At 46.3% G+C, this 17,522-nt stretch overlaps 1 protein-coding gene across 2 annotated transcripts in view; it reads right to left on the bottom strand.

Moving 5' to 3' along the window:
- The window catches only part of LOC130385474 (fibroblast growth factor 14-like), a 29,228-nt gene extending 26,094 nt beyond the window's left edge, over nt 1-3,134 (bottom strand). For both annotated transcript variants that reach the window (XM_056593983.1, XM_056593982.1), the window contains exon 1: nt 2,912-3,134. In XM_056593983.1, coding sequence (XP_056449958.1) covers nt 2,912-3,134 — 223 coding nt within the window. The remainder of the gene's footprint in view (nt 1-2,911) is intronic.
- Between the last annotated feature and the right edge of the window lie 14,388 nt (nt 3,135-17,522).

Below are 17,522 nucleotides of genomic sequence, written 5' to 3'. Positions count from 1 at the left end.
GTCAGTTCTGAAAAAATACGTTGCAATGGCGTAAACGTACACCTTTACATGTTTTTAAAACTAAATATACAACCTTTCAAAACGTATTTCTCAATGTATGAACACCTGTTTGCAGAATCCCATTTACAAGGTTTCAAAACCGGGAAACAATGAAATACACTGTTAGAAAGGTGCCAGATTTGAAACTCTGCAAATGCGCTGGTGAAATTGTTTGGACTTTGAAAATGTGTTGGTGAAAATGATGAAGATAAAATATAACACAAAATCATGTTTACAGATGTTTGAATTTTTTTCAGGTTATAATCTCTTTTTTCAGTGTTGCAAAACCTTTTTTACAAGGTGTTGAGTTTTCAAACCCAGACTTACAAGCCTTTGAAACTTTTTTTTTCAGGTTTGAATTATGGCAGGAAACTGGCTCCATAGAAAACAAACGTGTTTGGTAGCGAGTACGCGAACACCCCAGCAAGCAAGCAAGCTAGAAACATACAGGGCTCCCAACAAAACGGTTGAGCAAAGACATTTTTACAGAGACTATCAACATCAACAAGCAACAATACTAAGGGGACAAAGTTCACCCAAGGGTACTTACAGTTTCAAGAGCAACACGGCCATGGCAGGTCGGCATCCGATTTGCAGTCTTTTCTTTCTTTCAGTTCACGCTATTCCTGAGAAGGTCGCCCAACGTTTACTCGTGTCTGGCCTCTCTGTCGGTCAGTCTCCCTTTTCTCTTCTTCTGTTTCTCCGACATTGGGTTTCTCTGTCTCTTTTTAGTCGGCTGATCCATGATGAATGTAACGGTTCCGTGTTTGTGGGTCTGTAGTGCCGTAAAGCAATTCGGTGCAGAGACTCCCGCGAGAGTGGGCGGCGGGTCGCCGGCAGGAACTTGCATGATCCCTTTTTCCACCAAGATGCGCTAGGAGGAGTCGAAACAGCGACCAATCGACCCATAAAGTGTAAAAGAACCATCACAATGACTCTTAACCTGTTATATTAAGGTCAATTAAGCAAAAAAAGTTGCATAGTTATTCTCCTCCTCCTCCTTAGTGTCTCTCCTCTTCCTCCTCCTCCCTAGTGTCTCTCCTCCTCCTCCTCCTCTCTCTCCTCCTCCTCCCCCTCCTCTCTCCTCCTCCTCTCCCCTCCTCCTCCTCTCCTCCCCCTCCTCCTCCTCCTCCTCCTCTCTCCTCCTCCTCTCTCCTCCTCCTCCCCCTCCTCTCTCCTCCTCCTCCCTCTCCTCTCTCTCCTCCTCCTCCTCCTCCTCTGAGCTGGGACATGCGTTCTGCCGTTCTCCTCCAGATCTCGTCCCAGCGGACCGCGATGAACCGAGGTGACGTCTGACCTGAGCTGAAACATGTCCAGACAGAGCTGTCCCCCCACGGTATACCACAAAGACACACACGCACACACACACACGGATCCTCCTGCGGCGACAGTTAGAACGAGACGAACGAAACTTAACTAATTAGGCTTCAGCTCAATGCCTGGTTGTGTGTATCAATGCCTGGTTGTGTGTATCGATGCCTGGTTGTGTGTATCGATGCCTGGTTGTGTGTATCAATGCCTGGTTGTGTGTATCAATGCCTGGTTGTGTGTATCAATGACTGGTTGTGTGTATCAATGCCTGGTTGTGTGTATCAATGCCTGGTTGTGTGTATCAATGCCTGGTTGTGTGTGTCATAAGATTTCAGATAGGTCACCCCACTTCTACCTCATAGAATCTTTGTGACCCTAACCCTAACTTGAATCTTTGTGACCCTGACCCTAACTTGTCAGGGTCAGCGTCACCCTACCTTGACCTCTTTCAGGGCTTTTAGCAGACACATTTATCTTAAGCGACTCAAAACAGTTAATTCACCCATTCACCCATTCACACACCGACGGCGGAGTCGCCCCCTCAGGGCGACAGACAGCTCGTCAGGAGCAGTCAGGGTGAGGCGTCTCGCTCAGGGACACCTCCACACTCGGCTAGGAGGAGCCGGGGATCGAACCGGCGCCCGCAGGTTACCAGCCGACCCGCGAGACCTCCTGGGCGAAGCCTCATAGGTCAGCCTGCGTCAGAGGTCACCCTCCGTCCCATAATGATCCATTCATCGTCTCTGATCACCGGTGGTCTACCCGGTGGACCCGGTTTGTCCCGGATTATCCAGTGGCATTCCCGGTAGTCTCCCATCTGTTACCAGGGAGAATCCCCCTTTCCCATCGTTGCCATGGCGACAGCCACATGACTTCCTAACGGGTGTTAGGAAGTCATGTGGCTGGGAAGGGTGTTCCCCCCCTCCCCCCCCCCCACACACACACACAGATAGACAAGACGCACTGTGTGTATGTGTGTGTCTCTCTGTCTGTCTGTGTGGTGTGTGTGTGTGTGTGTGTCTGTGCGTGTCTGTTGTTCCTCCAGACCTTGGCGGGCCAGAAGAGAGGAGATGGAACGAGAGGTGAGAGTGGATATGAGAGAGAGAGAGAGAGAGAGAGAGAATCAGACAGAGACAGAGAGACAGAGAGAGAGAGAGAGAGAGAGAGAGCGAGAGCGAGAGAGAGAGAGAGAGAGAGAGAGAGAAGGATGAGGATCAGGTAGGAGAGGAGGTGTTGAGAGGCATATTGAGGGGAGGGAGGAGGCGAGATGGGGAGAAGAAGATAGAGTAGACACACACACAATTACACACGCACGCACACACATACATAAACAGACACACACACACACACACACATACATAAACAGACACACACACACATACATTAACAGACGCACACACACACACAATTATGTGTTGTTGACGCGTGTGCACGTCCAACACCAAAAAGTGTGTGCCTACCTGCGTTCGCCTTTGTGTGTGCGTGTGTGCGCGTGCATGCACTTGTCTACGCGATAACGCGCGCCTTTCGCCCGCCGCGGCGCCGCGCGCCCAACACACACCTTGTCTCCGCAGCCGCCGCTTCTTCCGCCCGAAGATGCGCACCTTGGAGAAGATTTCCGCCAGGCTGCCGCTGCCGCCGCCCCCGCCGCTCCCGCCGCACAGCGCGCCGCTCTTCCTGGCGGCCGGACTCTTCCGCCGCCGGTTGGGCGCAGGGCGGTGCGCGTTCTGCTCGCGCGCCTGCCGCTTCTGTCGGATCAGCCCGCTGGCGATCGCCGCCGCCATGTCTCAACTCCACCACCTCCACCTCCGCCGGCACCACCCGCCGCCCCCACCCAGAGAGACCCCTTCAATTAGAGTCCGTGGTCTGGGTCCACGCGCCAAAAACAGTCCACCGTTACCACGGCTCAGACTGCCGCTCCTCCTCGCGCTGTGATGACGTGTCGCCGTTACATGACGCGTGTTACCTGTCCGCCCCGCGCGCCTCAAATGTCACCGCGCGCGTCTTCCCGTGGTCCGTGTGTCCGTTCGCGTCGCCATGGCGCGACTTAGCGCACGAGACGAAGCCGGTTGCGGAGAAACGATCGGAACGGAAACGTGCCGGCGCGCGGAAGACGCAGTTCGCCATCGGTACCATCGGTACCATCGGTAGAGATAAGAGGCGCGCGGACAGAACAGCGGAGAGGAGTCTGGACACACGCACACGCACTCGTTCTCAACAGTGTTTCTCTTCCTTTTGGTTTCTATCCTATGGCTTTCCGAACTTAATCAGGGGGAAAAAAACAATGAAAGAGTCCCGTCTGCAGTCCTAGTCCAGAGTACCGCTAAAGGGACGTGGACCCCTGGAGTCTGGTCTGGATGTGGTCTAGATGTGTGTGTGTGTGTGTGTGTGTGTGTGTGTGTGTGTGTGTGTGTGTGTGTGTGTGTGTGTGTGTGTGTGTGTGTGTGTGTGTGTGTGTGTGTGTGTGTGTGTGTGTGTGGCTTACTTTTCTATCCAGGTCATCCAAAATCAAGGAACTAGTAAGGTTAAATTCCACATCCAGATAATAGAGACACACACACACACACACACACACACACACACACACACACACACACACACACACACACACACACACACACACACACACACTATTTGTTAATTTATTAATCTTTTCTTTGTTTTAGGGTGCGCAGGTTCCAAATTGAAAAAGAAAAAAAAATAATAATAATTAACCGAGCGTTTGAAGCTCCACCTAATATGAGCCACGTTACGCTCAGGTCTGTATATTGTGAGGGCGAGGAGTGCCCCCCTGTGGCTGATAGAGAGAACTGTACCCTAGTCTCGTTCGGTCATTACTGTTTGTTCTATTCTACATTATTACAGTTTTTCTCAGTCGCTTTGGTACATTTCTCAGATCAGAATTGAAATTCTCTAAACTACCTGTTCAATCTTCACCTCATTGTGTCACTTGTGCACATCAAAAAAGCAGTTTCTCATTTCTTTGAACAAGTTGCAAATGCTTTGGTACATTCATGCAAATGTTTATGTACAATTCTCTGCTCTTTCCTACATTATCAATGTCATGTTGATCAAAATGTATTGTAATGGGTTTCTATTGTATAGTCTCACCTCTGCAACATTTAGGTAGGCCTATTAGTTCATTGCTTAAGTCTTTACATGCAAAATTGTTGAACAAGTTGTCATAATATGTCAAGCAAATTTCTATACATTTCTGTTGGACTTTTTTTTTCTAAATCTTTCTTGAATTGGTAAATTACTACCAGGTGAATCTTGACTTTCTCTAAAGAAGTTAAATGTCTGCAGTGTTAGATCAACCAACGATCAACCAGTTTACGGAAATAGCTCAAAGGTGCATCTCATGAACCATAAACTGGCAAGTATATATAAAGCTGGAGCACAACACAATGTTACATTGTCTGACAATGGAAGGACAAGGAATTTGACAGGGTGAACAGCCAGAGAGAAGAAGAAGAGGAAGAGGCGTGAGGCTGCGTGAGAATGAGAATTTGTGACCCAACAGACAGGAGCGTCAGGAGGTGTATGAGGACTGCACTGTAATTCCTACCGCAATGCATGCACAGTTTACCCTAAGGAGATTGTCCTATGTTCACATTTCTAGCAATGACATGGTCTGTCAACAAATTACAGAACAAACAGTCAAAGTATAAATGTAAATCTTGTCCAGTCTCTTGCAATCAATCTCCCACATACACTAAGGTGTAACTTACAATTTACAATAATTGTCGGTTACAATAAAGAGGTCGGTAAGAGGTCGGTAAGGGGTCGGTAAGAGGTCGATAAGAGGTCGGTAAGAGGTCGGTAAGAGGGTTAGGGTTCATAATGTCCACTCAGTGAGGGGTTAAGGAGGTAGGAGGTTAGGGAGTTACTCTGTGATGATGTTTTACGGGGGCAGTACAACGAGGGGTCATCTTCAGCACAGTAGAGCACGGCTCTGCCCACATGGGAGGGGGGGGGGCACCACCATGCTCTGATTGGCTAAGCATGGTGCTGCGCTCCCGCCTCTTGGATACCTGGATATGTACTCGGTGCAGGTCCCTTGCGGCTATGTTAGGGCACCACAACCTGGTTTGTGGCTCGGTGCTGACCTCTTGTGGCTATGTGTGGGATTTACACTTTTTTTGTGGTTTTGTGGCCTTCTGGGTTACCCTTACACCTGGCCGGCTGTTATCTCCAGAATTCATACATGATTGAAAGAGTCGGACGCCTCCCTAGTCATCAAGGACACATTTGGCCTGCTAGTATCCTTCCCGAAGCTGGACAAGAGAGAGACAGTTCCAGCTGCGTCTCACTGGAACAGAGTCGGCGCTAAGCCAAAGCAACATACCAAAGTGAATCAACAAGTTCACTCAACACCAAATGCTAAGCTACCCAAAGCTAAAGTTATCAGCCCGATTAGCCCGTCACTCAAATCAACCCTGCCACTGAAGAACCGGTTCCTGCCACTTCAAGAGTCCACAAACGCGCCTGCCACCGATGCACCCCTGAGCCCCGAGATGCGTCCGGACGGACAGTGTGGACAGAGACGGAACAACCAGTCGCCACGGAGGCGGGCTGCGCATGTGTCTGCCACCGTCCAACAAGGGCCCATCTCAGAGAAAGCAGATGAACCAGACACTCTGATTATAGGAGACTCAACTATCAAGGATATAACCGGTAAGAAGATCAAAACATGCATCTTCCCATATGGAAAGGTTAGTAATATCAACCATAAACTAGCCAAAATCATATTGGAAAACCCCAAAATCTCACAGATTATTGTGCATGCAGGATTTAATGATATTCAAAGAGAACAGTCAGAACTTCTGAAGAGGGATTACACTGATCTATTGGATACACTGGACAAAATACACATCAAGTCTTCCATCAGTGGACCCATACCAACAGTTGACAGGGGAATAAACAGATTCAGTCGTCTACTTGCACTGAATACATGGCTTTCCAGAGTCTGCAATGAAAGAGGAAGGGACTTTATTGACAATTTCAACTTATTCTGGGGGCGCAAATATCTTTTCAGAGCAGATGGCCTACACCCAAACAGGTTAGGTTCAAAACTGTTGAGGGACAATCTTCTCTTCTCGCTTTACGCACAGGCCACAATCTTGCCATGGTCTGACGCACAGGCCACAATCAGAGCACAGGTTGAGAAGAAGCGAGACTACAGCCTCCCCCACACTACTACTCTGCCACTATCTGACACACAGATAGCAGACAGCCCACAGACCTTGAAGAGAGACAACAGCCCGCCCAACGCCATCAACACTGTGCCCTCCCCCATCGCTGATGCTGGCTTGGCGAGGAACGGCCACCCCCCTCCTCTGCACTCCCCCATCGACGATGACCTCCAGCCTCATCTCTCCCATAGCCACAACAACAACTCCAGCTGGGATAGAGTCTCCGATGTCTCCCTTTGCGATTTTCCAGCCGAATTTAAGAAACTGGAATATGCTGGCATCAAACTTGCATCTGTGTCAATGATAGCATCGCCACGTCATGGCCGCAGGCTGCTATCACCCAGGAGGATGGCGCCCCACCCCCACCACCGTACTGATAGTAGTCCTGAGTATTACTGAGACAAAAAAGGGTTCAGCCGTAGACACAGTATAAAGGAAGTTTCTCATAATCTGCTGAACCCAAGGTTGCCTACGTCAAAGCAGGGCAACTTTCACATTCATGCTGTAACCACTAAGAGAGTAAACAAAGGGAAACTTAGACACACTGCTAACCTCACAAATCTCATATCTGTTGCCTCCAAACCAAAAACAACCTTAAAGCCTATCAACAGCACCATCAGGATGGCTCTACTTAATGTGAGGTCTCTTAATAACAAATCATTTTTAGTTAATGATTTTATTAACACTTCCAAACTGGATTTTATGTTTTTAACTGAAACATGGCTGGAACAAAATAACAGTGCAACCGTTCTGATAGAGACAGCTCCTCCCGACTATAACTTTTTTGATGCATGTAGGTCTGGAAAAAGAGGTGGAGGGGTTGCTGCTATATTTAAAAATGTATTTCAGGGGAAACAGATGTTATTTGGTGATTTTCCATCGTTCGAATACCTTAGTGCTGTATTGAAATGCTCCCCCAGAGTTCTCCTATTAATTATTTACAGGCCACCCACATATTCTGCAAATTTTTTCGATGAATTCACAGAATTATTGTCTAGCATCTCCACAGAATTTGACTGTCTAGTTATAACTGGTGACTTCAATTTTCATACTGATGATTTGAATGACAAATGTGCAAAAAAACTTTTTACCATTTTGGACACATTTGAACTGTCTCAACATGTGAAAGAGGCTACTCATTGTAAGGGGCACACTCTAGACCTGGTTATCACAAAGGGCCTCAATGTTTCTGATCTCTCTGTGACTGATCCTTCCTTGTCTGACCACTTTTGTGTTTTCTTTAACATATCTTTTATTCCCGACATACAGAAAAAATCAAACACTGTCAAAAAACGGTATATCAATGAAGATTCTAATGTACTTTTTAAAAAGGCCATCTCCTTGCTACCACCTCTAAACCCATGTTCTGCTGATGATCTTGTAGAAAACTTTAATTTGAAAATTTTGAAAGTCATAGATGTCATTGCACCTTATAAGGTTACAACGATTTCTGGAAAGCAAAAGGCACCCTGGAGAAAAGCTGCTTCTGTAACAGCACAGAAAAAGGAATGCAGGAAGGTTGAACGCATCTGGCGTAAAACAAAACTTCATATTCACCATGATATCTATAAAGAGAGCCTCCGTGCCTACAATTTAGACTTAAAAAATGCTAGAGAAACATTTTTCTCCAATATCATTAAAACCAACACTAATAATGCAAAAACCCTATTTGCAACTGTTGACAGACTGACCAACCCCCCAATAGAAATTCCACCTGATCTCCATTCCACGCAGAAATGCAATGAGTTTGCAGCTTTTTATATTGATAAAATTGAAGGTATCAGACGAGCCATCAATATCTCCACGTCAAACAAAAATGTTGGACTACCACCCTGTTCAGGCAAAAATTACGTGGCAAGGATGGCATGCTTTAATGTTATAGACTCTCAAAATCTTGTGGAAACTGTGACACAACTAAAGCCATCCACCTGTTGCCTTGATACTATACCTACCAACCTCTTTAAGAATGTTTTCGACTGCCTAGCAGTAGACATATTGCAGATAGTTAACAACTCTCTCCAGTCAGGCAAGTTCCCAAAAGCTTTGAAAACTGCAGTTATTAAACCCCTTTTAAAAAAGCGGATCCTTGATGCCTCTATTATTAACAACTACAGACCAATATCAAATCTACCCTTCATAAGTAAAATCATTGAGAAAGTTGTCCTCCAGCAACTAAATCACTTCCTGGCATCAACTGGTTGCTATGACACCTTCCAATCAGGATTTCGACCCCTGCACAGCACTGAGACCGCCCTTATTAAAGTTGTAAACGACATCCGTCTTAACACAGACTCTGGCAAAACCTCAATACTAATGCTACTTGACCTCAGTGCTGCATTCGACACTGTAGACCATACATTACTTCTGGAAAGGTTAGAAAACTGGGTGGGGCTTTCAGGCACTGTCTTAAATTGGTTCAGGTCCTACCTACAAAATAGGAACTACTTTGTTTCCATTGGCGACTTTGTATCAGAATCAACCAATGTGACATGTGGAGTCCCACAAGGTTCGATCTTAGGACCCTCTTTATTCAACATCTACATGCTCCCACTAGGGCAAATCATGCAAAATAACAATATTGACCATCATTGCTATGCTGATGACACGCAAATCTATGTATCGCTATCACCAAATGACTATCGGCCCATAGATCTCCTGTGCCAGTGCATTGAGCAAGTGAAGGAATGGATGTGCCGAAATTTCCTTCAACTAAATGAGGACAAAACAGAGATAATTGTATTTGGTTCTAAAACGGAAAGGCTTAAAGTAACCCAACACCTTCACTCTCTGTCCCTGAAAACCTCAATCAAAGCCAGAAATCTAGGGGTTATCATGGATTCAGATTTACATTTTGACAGTCACATCAAATCAGTTACAAAATCGGCATATTATCACCTTAAAAATATAGCAAGACTTAGAGGGCTCATGTCCACCGAAGACTTACAAAAACTTGTACATGCCTTTATCACTAGTAAGCTTGATTACTGCAATGGTCTCCTCACAGGTCTCCCAAAACAAACTCTGAGGAAGCTTCAGCTTGTTCAGAATGCTGCTGCTAGAGTTCTAACAAAGACCAAAAAATTTGATCATATTACACCAATTCTGAAATCGTTACATTGGCTTCCTGTAGGTCAGAGAATTGATTTTAAAATCATGTTACTAACCTATAAATCCCTACATGGTTTAGGCCCAAAATACTTAACTGATATGCTTCCACTACATCAGCCTTCTAGACCACTAAGATCCTCTGAGACCAATCTGTTAATTATCCCCAGAGTAAACACAAAACATGGGAAAGCAGGATTTAGTTACTATGCAACAAATAGCTGGAATAAACTCCCAGAGGATTTAAGACTTGCCCCAACTCTGAGCACCTTTAAAACAAGACTGAAGACTTTTATGTTTGCTATAGCTTTCTGCTAAAATCTTAAATACATTGCACTTTCTAAAAAGCTTTTTTAACTTTGCCTTTATTTTCTATTTTAATACTAAAATGCCTTTTTCTATTCTACCCATTTCTTTGCATATGTTTTTCTTTTACTTATCTATTATTTTATTTTATTGTATGACAATGTTTATATGTGAAGCACTTTGAGTCTGCCTTGTGTATGAAAAGTGCTATATAAATAAAGTTGCCTTGCCTTGCCTTGCCTAGTATGAATGTGTGAATGAATATCACACTATCTTAAATTCATTTTCAGCCTGTTTTACGTCCGTCAGGTTGGGCTGGTAACACCATCCCCACTTCAAAATATCAACAAAAAAAAACACATCAAAAATAAAATCCACGCTTGGAAATCAATAGCATATATTTCTTTCAAACGGCGTTTGAGATACGGCCCCCTATCACCTTTCGTCACTTTGAATCGTTTTAATAACAGGCGTCCAAACGTTTCCCGGTTTAAAATCCACTCCCCTAGGAGTGGATATTGATTTAATACCCCCTCCTAGGTTCAAAGGGGGTAGCCACTGTCCCCTAGGAACACACTCGGCCCAAATCCACCTGTCCACCTCCTCACCCACCGCGGAATGGGCCCAGACAAAGCTATCACAGGCGCTGCAAGGCCACTACGCCACCAGGTCGAGCCCCCTGAGGTCCACCACCACCTGCGCATCGATGGCTGCGTAACCTTTCCTGGCGATGAAGGCCTGGTCGAGCACGGATGGATTGGATATCGGGACCAGTGTCCCGTCCACCAGGCCTAGGATCCAGATCGGAATTCCGGCGATCTCATGGAAGCCCTGGTGCTCCCCTGGACCTCCTGGCGAGGGGCAGGTTTTCTGATAAAATCTCTGGCGTGGGGCAAAAGGCCTTTTGTGACCGTATGGACAGATCTCCACTCAGAAGCCTTACTTAGTCCAAGGCCATCCCCGACAACGTCTATGAAGCTCCCTGCTGCGGAAGAACGCAGCGCTGCCAGCAGCTGGACTTCAGGTGTCAGTGAGAAGTTCTGACGCGTTGGTCTTGCCAGCGTAGGCCCAATCAGATCAAGCACTTGCCGTATTTGTTGCCATGGTAGGCGAAATTGTTGCAATATTGCCGTGTCTGTCAAGATATCCATGGGACTAAAGTTTTGCCTGATGAAATTATTCGCCGGCTTCAAGGCCGGCAACGTCGTTGATTCAGCACGAGGATGCGTTGTATTGCTATGGCAAGCCAACCCCGCCAGAAAACGGCATCATTTAGACGCGTATCACCTTCATTACGCCGTAAAAAACGCTGTAAAATGTAGAAAAACTGCGCATTTTACGCCGTCATGCGCAAAAAAGCGCCGCTTTTTACGCCGCAATTAAGCCTTTCAAGAGCGCGCGTAAAAAGCGCCGTTTTGTACATCAAACCGCGCGTAAAATACGCCGCATTTGTGCACATCACAACGGCGTAAAACACGGCGTCCCTCTAGTATGCTAATAATCTCCGCCCTTCTTTTGTCTCAGCCAATGCATTTGAAATGCTTGCGCCCAATCGCTGAACAAGACAAGCAGACCAAATCAGTTTAGCACAGATCTGCTTTGAGGAGTTCTCCTCTCATTTGTTGTTTGTTGTAGCGTCATATAGATATATATTAGTAAATCCAGTTCCAACAGTGTGGTCACCGTGGCCGTGGCCCAATCGATAGACGCTTGCTCTGTAGGCAAGAGGTTGTTTAAAAAAATATATATACATATAAAGACGTTTCAAACATTCCATAGAGTCTCTCGCATTCTACAATGGCCAGCTTTATTGTTTCCCATGGGAGCATGCGACTTATGCCGCTTTTCCACTGCATGGTACCAGCTCGACACGACTCGACTCGACTCGACTCGACTCGACTCAGCTCGCATTTTTTGCGTTTCCATCGCAAAAACATGGTATCTGGTACCTGAAGTGGCTGCTTTTTCTAGTACCGCCTCGCTCTAGGTTCCAAGCGGCTGAGCCGATGCTAAAAGGTGACGTCGGCAGACGGCCGGCCACTGATTGGCCAGAGAGTGTGACGAAGTCACGAGAGCGACATGGCAACCATGCTGGTAACAGCCATAGCAGCGCCGCAGCCAACATATTCCACTTCTTCAACAGGCCAGATAATAATAGTAATGTTATCGATGTCCTCCATTGTTGTTATGTGGGTTCTCTCCATGTGTGGGTTGCGTAGGTGTTGTTTGCGTCGCGTACAAAAATACGTCACGGCCCTTTCGCGCAGCCGACCCCGCCCACGTCCAGGAGGTACTATTTGCGGTGGAAAACGACCCGTGCTGCTGCCGTGTTGATTCGTGTCGAGTCGAGTCGAGTCGAGTCGAGCTACATGTGCGGTGGAAAAGCGGCATTAGTCTGCGAGTGGACGATCTGAAACTAAATCGGAAACTAGATTTCTTCTTCGAAGGTTGTGCTCCACACAGAACCTCCTCACCTTCATAACGGAGCACTTCGGGCCACCAGATTGCTTTAGAGCGGTACTGATCGCGTCGTGTGTCTTTCCAGTGTCAAATAGTTCACGAATAAAATCACCATAAGGTTCAAGTGCGGCCATAACTAAGGCTAAATATAACTAGACAGTCTATTACTGGTTTAGGTGGTTGGCTCTTTTTTCTTCGCTGCGTTCTGCCTTCTGGTGTAGCCTATAACTATAAATGTATCTATTTTTGTAGGCCCTATTTGTTTTTCTGTTTCGGGTTTTAAAAACCAACACACAAAACACACAAACAAAAAATCAAATGCCGTTTATTTGTTTATTCCTTTTGCCCTTTTTCAGTTTCAAAACCAAATCAGAAAAAACAATAAACAATCCTGTTAATTGTTTTTTCTGATCTTGTTTTAAATCTGAATATTCAAAGAACGAACCATGCACGGATTCTCCTACTTCATCACTTTACTGACACACACAATGTGTGGCAGTAAAGTGACAGGATCATTCTATAGACAAAAATCTTCCCATATAACTAATTTAATTTAGGAGGATAGCACAGCTGTAACAAAGTATTCTCATTATAGCCTTTAGTTATATCCTAGTTTTGCATATTTATACATAGTATCCTATTTTTTCATATTTCATGTGCAATCTGTATTTGTATGTAGGCTACAGCATCTGTATTTTAAATGTAGCTTACATCTTCTTTTTACATTTTACCTTTTGCTGAGGTGGGCGCTGTATTAGCCAACTGTATAGGCTGTCTGTATTTGTGTAAGAGTTAATTGTATTGTGTAACCTGCTGGATTATGAAAGTTAGTTTGGGGTAAATAAAGTGTCTGTCTGTCTGTCTGGGGGAAAATGCCGTGAAAAATGTACGCACGGTGCGTAGGCCTAATCAATCGGGTTTTAATATTTGTAGCATTCATATTAGTCTATTATTTTCGTAGGCTACTCTGCTGTTGGCCTTGATGAGATATTTTTTTGCTGCCATGCACAAATAGTTGAATCCAACAACATTCCTGTGTCTACCCCTCCTACAGAGCCCATTTAAGCACCGTGTCAGTAGCCTCTGAACGTTGTTAGAGTAGTGCACACGCGTTCATGTAAAGAGGAGTTTTGGGAAAAACTGACATTTTTTACGAAGGTTCGAAAGAATGATGGGCTGATGGGCCTCTTAAGCCTATCAGGCTACTTGGCTCCCCAGTTCATCAGTGTCTCTCTCTATGGCTCCCTCTCACTCCTTTCCACTGTGTATCGATTGAACAAGAGAGGATGTAACGATAACTAATAATTTAAATATAATTAACAAGACACCGAGATGATCTTGCTGCTGGATGATCTAAAAAGGCACTGAATTTGGAACTTATAACACAGGAGGTCTGGCTTGCGGACTAAAAAGCATTGCGATCATAAAAGCGTGACCATCTGACAAAAGCACAAATCTGACAATAAATGGAATCGATCCGACAACCTCTTGCCTACAGAACAAGCGTCTCTATCGATTGGGCCACGGTGATCACAACGTTGGAACTGCATTTACTAATATATATATCTATATGACGCTACAACAGCCTCACATCCAGCCTCACATCAACAGCCTCACATCCAACTACACCCCATACCCACCAACAGTCGACGCCCGTCAAACCCCAAAAAACAACAACGCAGCAAAAGACTCAGAGTCTTTTTTATTGCGAATGATAGAGAACCTGAAAGACGGGATATTCACCCGCATGGAAGACCAGATGTCAGAGCTGCGAGCCAGTCTCCCCCAGATGGTTCGAGACCTGGTACCCAACAACCAGCTGCCCCAGCAACCACCAGCCCCGATGCACCCCTTCAACACCCAACAACTCCCTCCGATGATGCCCCACCACATGATGTCACACATGATGCCCCACCGGCTGTATCAAGCCTCTTCCTATTAAACGGGCAGAGTGTCTCGCCGGCAGCCACCAGCGCCAACCGATGGAAGATACCATTCATCGAACACAACGTCATGAGTGGAAGTGGCTGCCCTCCTCCCTTTGTAGCAATCACCGAGTCATGGTTAAAGAGCTACATTGCAGAGCTACATTGTACAAGTTTCCATCGATGACTATCATGCCTACAGGTCTGATAGACCAAACAGGACTGGTGGAGGATGCCTCCTCTACGTACACACCAGGCTAGTTGTGACCGATACCCACAACTATGAGGATAAATACAACAACCTCATAATGTGCTACATTGAGTCAAAGCACACCATAATCGCTGCAGTATATCGCCCACCTGACTCCCCTGCAACTAAATTCAAAGACCTCATCGCTGCAATGCAAGAGAAGATCGACGAACTTAGCCACAACAGCAGAGTTCCTGATATGTACATCACCGGCGATTTTAATTTCCCTAAGATCGACTGGGAGCATGGCTCTACAACATTGGACGAATCAGAAGAAATGTTAATGAGATTCATCGACTCAAACTTTCTTAGCCAGATCGTCAGAGAACCGACAAGGTCACCCAACATCCTCGACCTTGTCATCACAAACAAGCCGGACTATGTGGTAGAAACCAACATCACCACGACCCCCCTATCAGACCACATGTTAGTGGAGGTAGTCCTTGCAACCTCTTGGCAGAAGACACGCAGCCGTCCAACATCCACCAAGAAACGGACAAGTTCTCTTTCCGTGCTGTTAATTGTCACGAAACGGACTTCAACGGCATGAACGAAGAGTTATCATCCATCGACTGGGAAGAACTCTACCAGCTGTGTGAGAATGACACTGAAGGCAGCCTCTTTCTTGAACTGTTTAGACTGACAGTCCTTCAAGTTACACTTCACCACGCCCCTTCAAAAGTGAGACCTCCTGGCACACGCCGCAGCAAGTCAACCAGAGAGAAGTACACCCTGAAGTGCAGACGGAGGAAACTAAACGCCCAGATCAGTACCTTGAGGCAGGAAAACCCCACCTCACAGAGACTGCCCAAGCTCATCGAAGAAGTGAACCTCTTTGCCTTCGACATCAGTGAAGCCATCATTAGCGACCTGGATGCACAAGAAGCAAAAGCTGTTGGAACTGTGAAGTCAAACCCACGCTACTTCTACAGCTACGCTAAGCGGTTTTCGAAAAACCAAGTCAACAGTCGCACCCCTACGCAGTGCAGACGGAGCCATCACCAATGACCCACAGCAGAAGGCAGAGCTGCTGCAAGACCAGTACGTCAAAGTGTTCAGTAATCCGGATGCAGTGAACATTACTGAATGCTTGGCTAACGTCCAACCTGAGCTTGAGGAAGACGTGGAACTGGATGACTTCAAATTCACTGAAGAAGATCTCATCAGCGCCCTCGAGGAGCTTGATCCTTACTCCGCGACTCCCGATGGTGACATCCCTGCAAGGATTCTAGTTAGCTGCAAGGAGCAGTTGGCAACCCCCCTCAAGCTGATGTGGACGGAATCACTGCAAAGTGCAACCATACCACCCTCACTGAAGACCCAATACATCACCCCTATCTTCAAGAAGGGTAACAAGACAGACCCCGCCAACTACCGTCCAGTCTCGATAACCTCACATCTTATCAAGACGTTTGAGAGAGTTATTCGAAACCACATGGTGTCTCACCTGGAAGGCAGCAAACTCCTCAGCGAGAGTCAGCACGGCTTCAGGAAACAGAGGAGCTGCCTCACCCAGCTTATCAGCCACGTCGACAACGTCTTAGAGTGTCTCAACAACGGACAAGAAGTCGATACCATCTACCTCGACTATGCCAAAGCGTTTGATAAAGTAGATCACAACATCTCACTAGCCAAACTACGTAAATACGGCATCAAGGGGAAAGTATACAACTGGATAAAGGAATTCCTCAGACTTCGCATACAGATCGTCGTGGTAGAGGGGAAGAAGTCTACGTTCCGCATCGTCATCAGTGGAGTTCCGCAGGGAACAGTGATTGGACCGATCCTCTTTATTCTTTACATAAACGATCTCATCGAAGTGCTAAAACACAGCAAAGGGCTCAGCTTTGCAGATGACACAAAGCTAGTAAAAGCTATCAGTGGTATGCAGAGCGTGTCACAGCTTCAAGAAGATCTGTGGCTAGTTATACAATGGTCGCAAGCCAACAACATGCTGCTCCATGAAAAGAAGTTTGAGGTTCTCAACTATGTCCTGAACACCTCATCGCTTCTACGGCAACTGCCCTTTACATCAGGCTGTAAGGAGTATACCACAACTGAAGGGCACATCATAGAGCCAGCTAAATCAGTCCGGGACCTCGGCGTTCTCCTGTCAAGTGATCGCTCGTGGTCTCCCCACATTGAACAAACTGTCCAGAGTGGAAGGAAGATGGCTTCGTGGGTACTCGAAGAAACTTCACAAGGAAGATCGCAGGTTGCCAAGACCTCGACTATTGGGACCGCCTAAGGAAGCTCAAGCTCCTATCCCTGCAGCGAAGACGGGAACGATATTGTATCATCCACGTCTGGAAAATGTTGAATGGGTTAGCACCAAACAACATCAAAATGGTGTTTCACAAGCACAGCCGACTGGGGATCAGAACAACTCCGCCCCCATTAAACAACAAGGCCCAGATCTCGGTCAGAACGGACTATGAAAACTCGTTCAAAATGAATGCTTCCCGTTTGTGGAACTTGCTCCCAAAGTCCATCAACACCGTCACTTCGCTGGAGGCTTTCAAGGTGGCTCTAGGGGAATACTTGAGAAGAATCCCTGACACCCCACCTGTACCTGGCTACACCACTGTGAACAGAAACTCGCTGCTCGACTGGAGCAACGAGAAAGGAAGACGCACATGATGCCGTTGTCCAGATGCGAGCCCAGCCGAACCTTCAAAACGTATCAAAACGTAATGTACAACTAACGCCAAATGAGAGGAGATCTGTGCTGAACTGATTTGGTCTGCTTGTCTTGTTCAGAGATTGGGCGCAAACACTTCAAATGCATTGGCTGAGAGAAAAGAAGGGCGGAGATTATTAGAATACTAGAGAGACGCCGTATTTTACCCCGTTGTGATGTGCACAAGCAAGGCGTATTTTACACGCGGTTTGATGTTCAAAACGGCGCTTTTTACGTGCGCTCTTGAAAGG

The sequence above is a fragment of the Gadus chalcogrammus genome, chromosome 7 (genome assembly GCF_026213295.1).
Source record: "Gadus chalcogrammus isolate NIFS_2021 chromosome 7, NIFS_Gcha_1.0, whole genome shotgun sequence".
Lineage (NCBI taxonomy): Eukaryota > Metazoa > Chordata > Actinopteri > Gadiformes > Gadidae > Gadus > Gadus chalcogrammus.
Note: the sequence above shows the minus strand (reverse complement) of the source record. Positions and strands in the feature narration are given on the sequence as shown.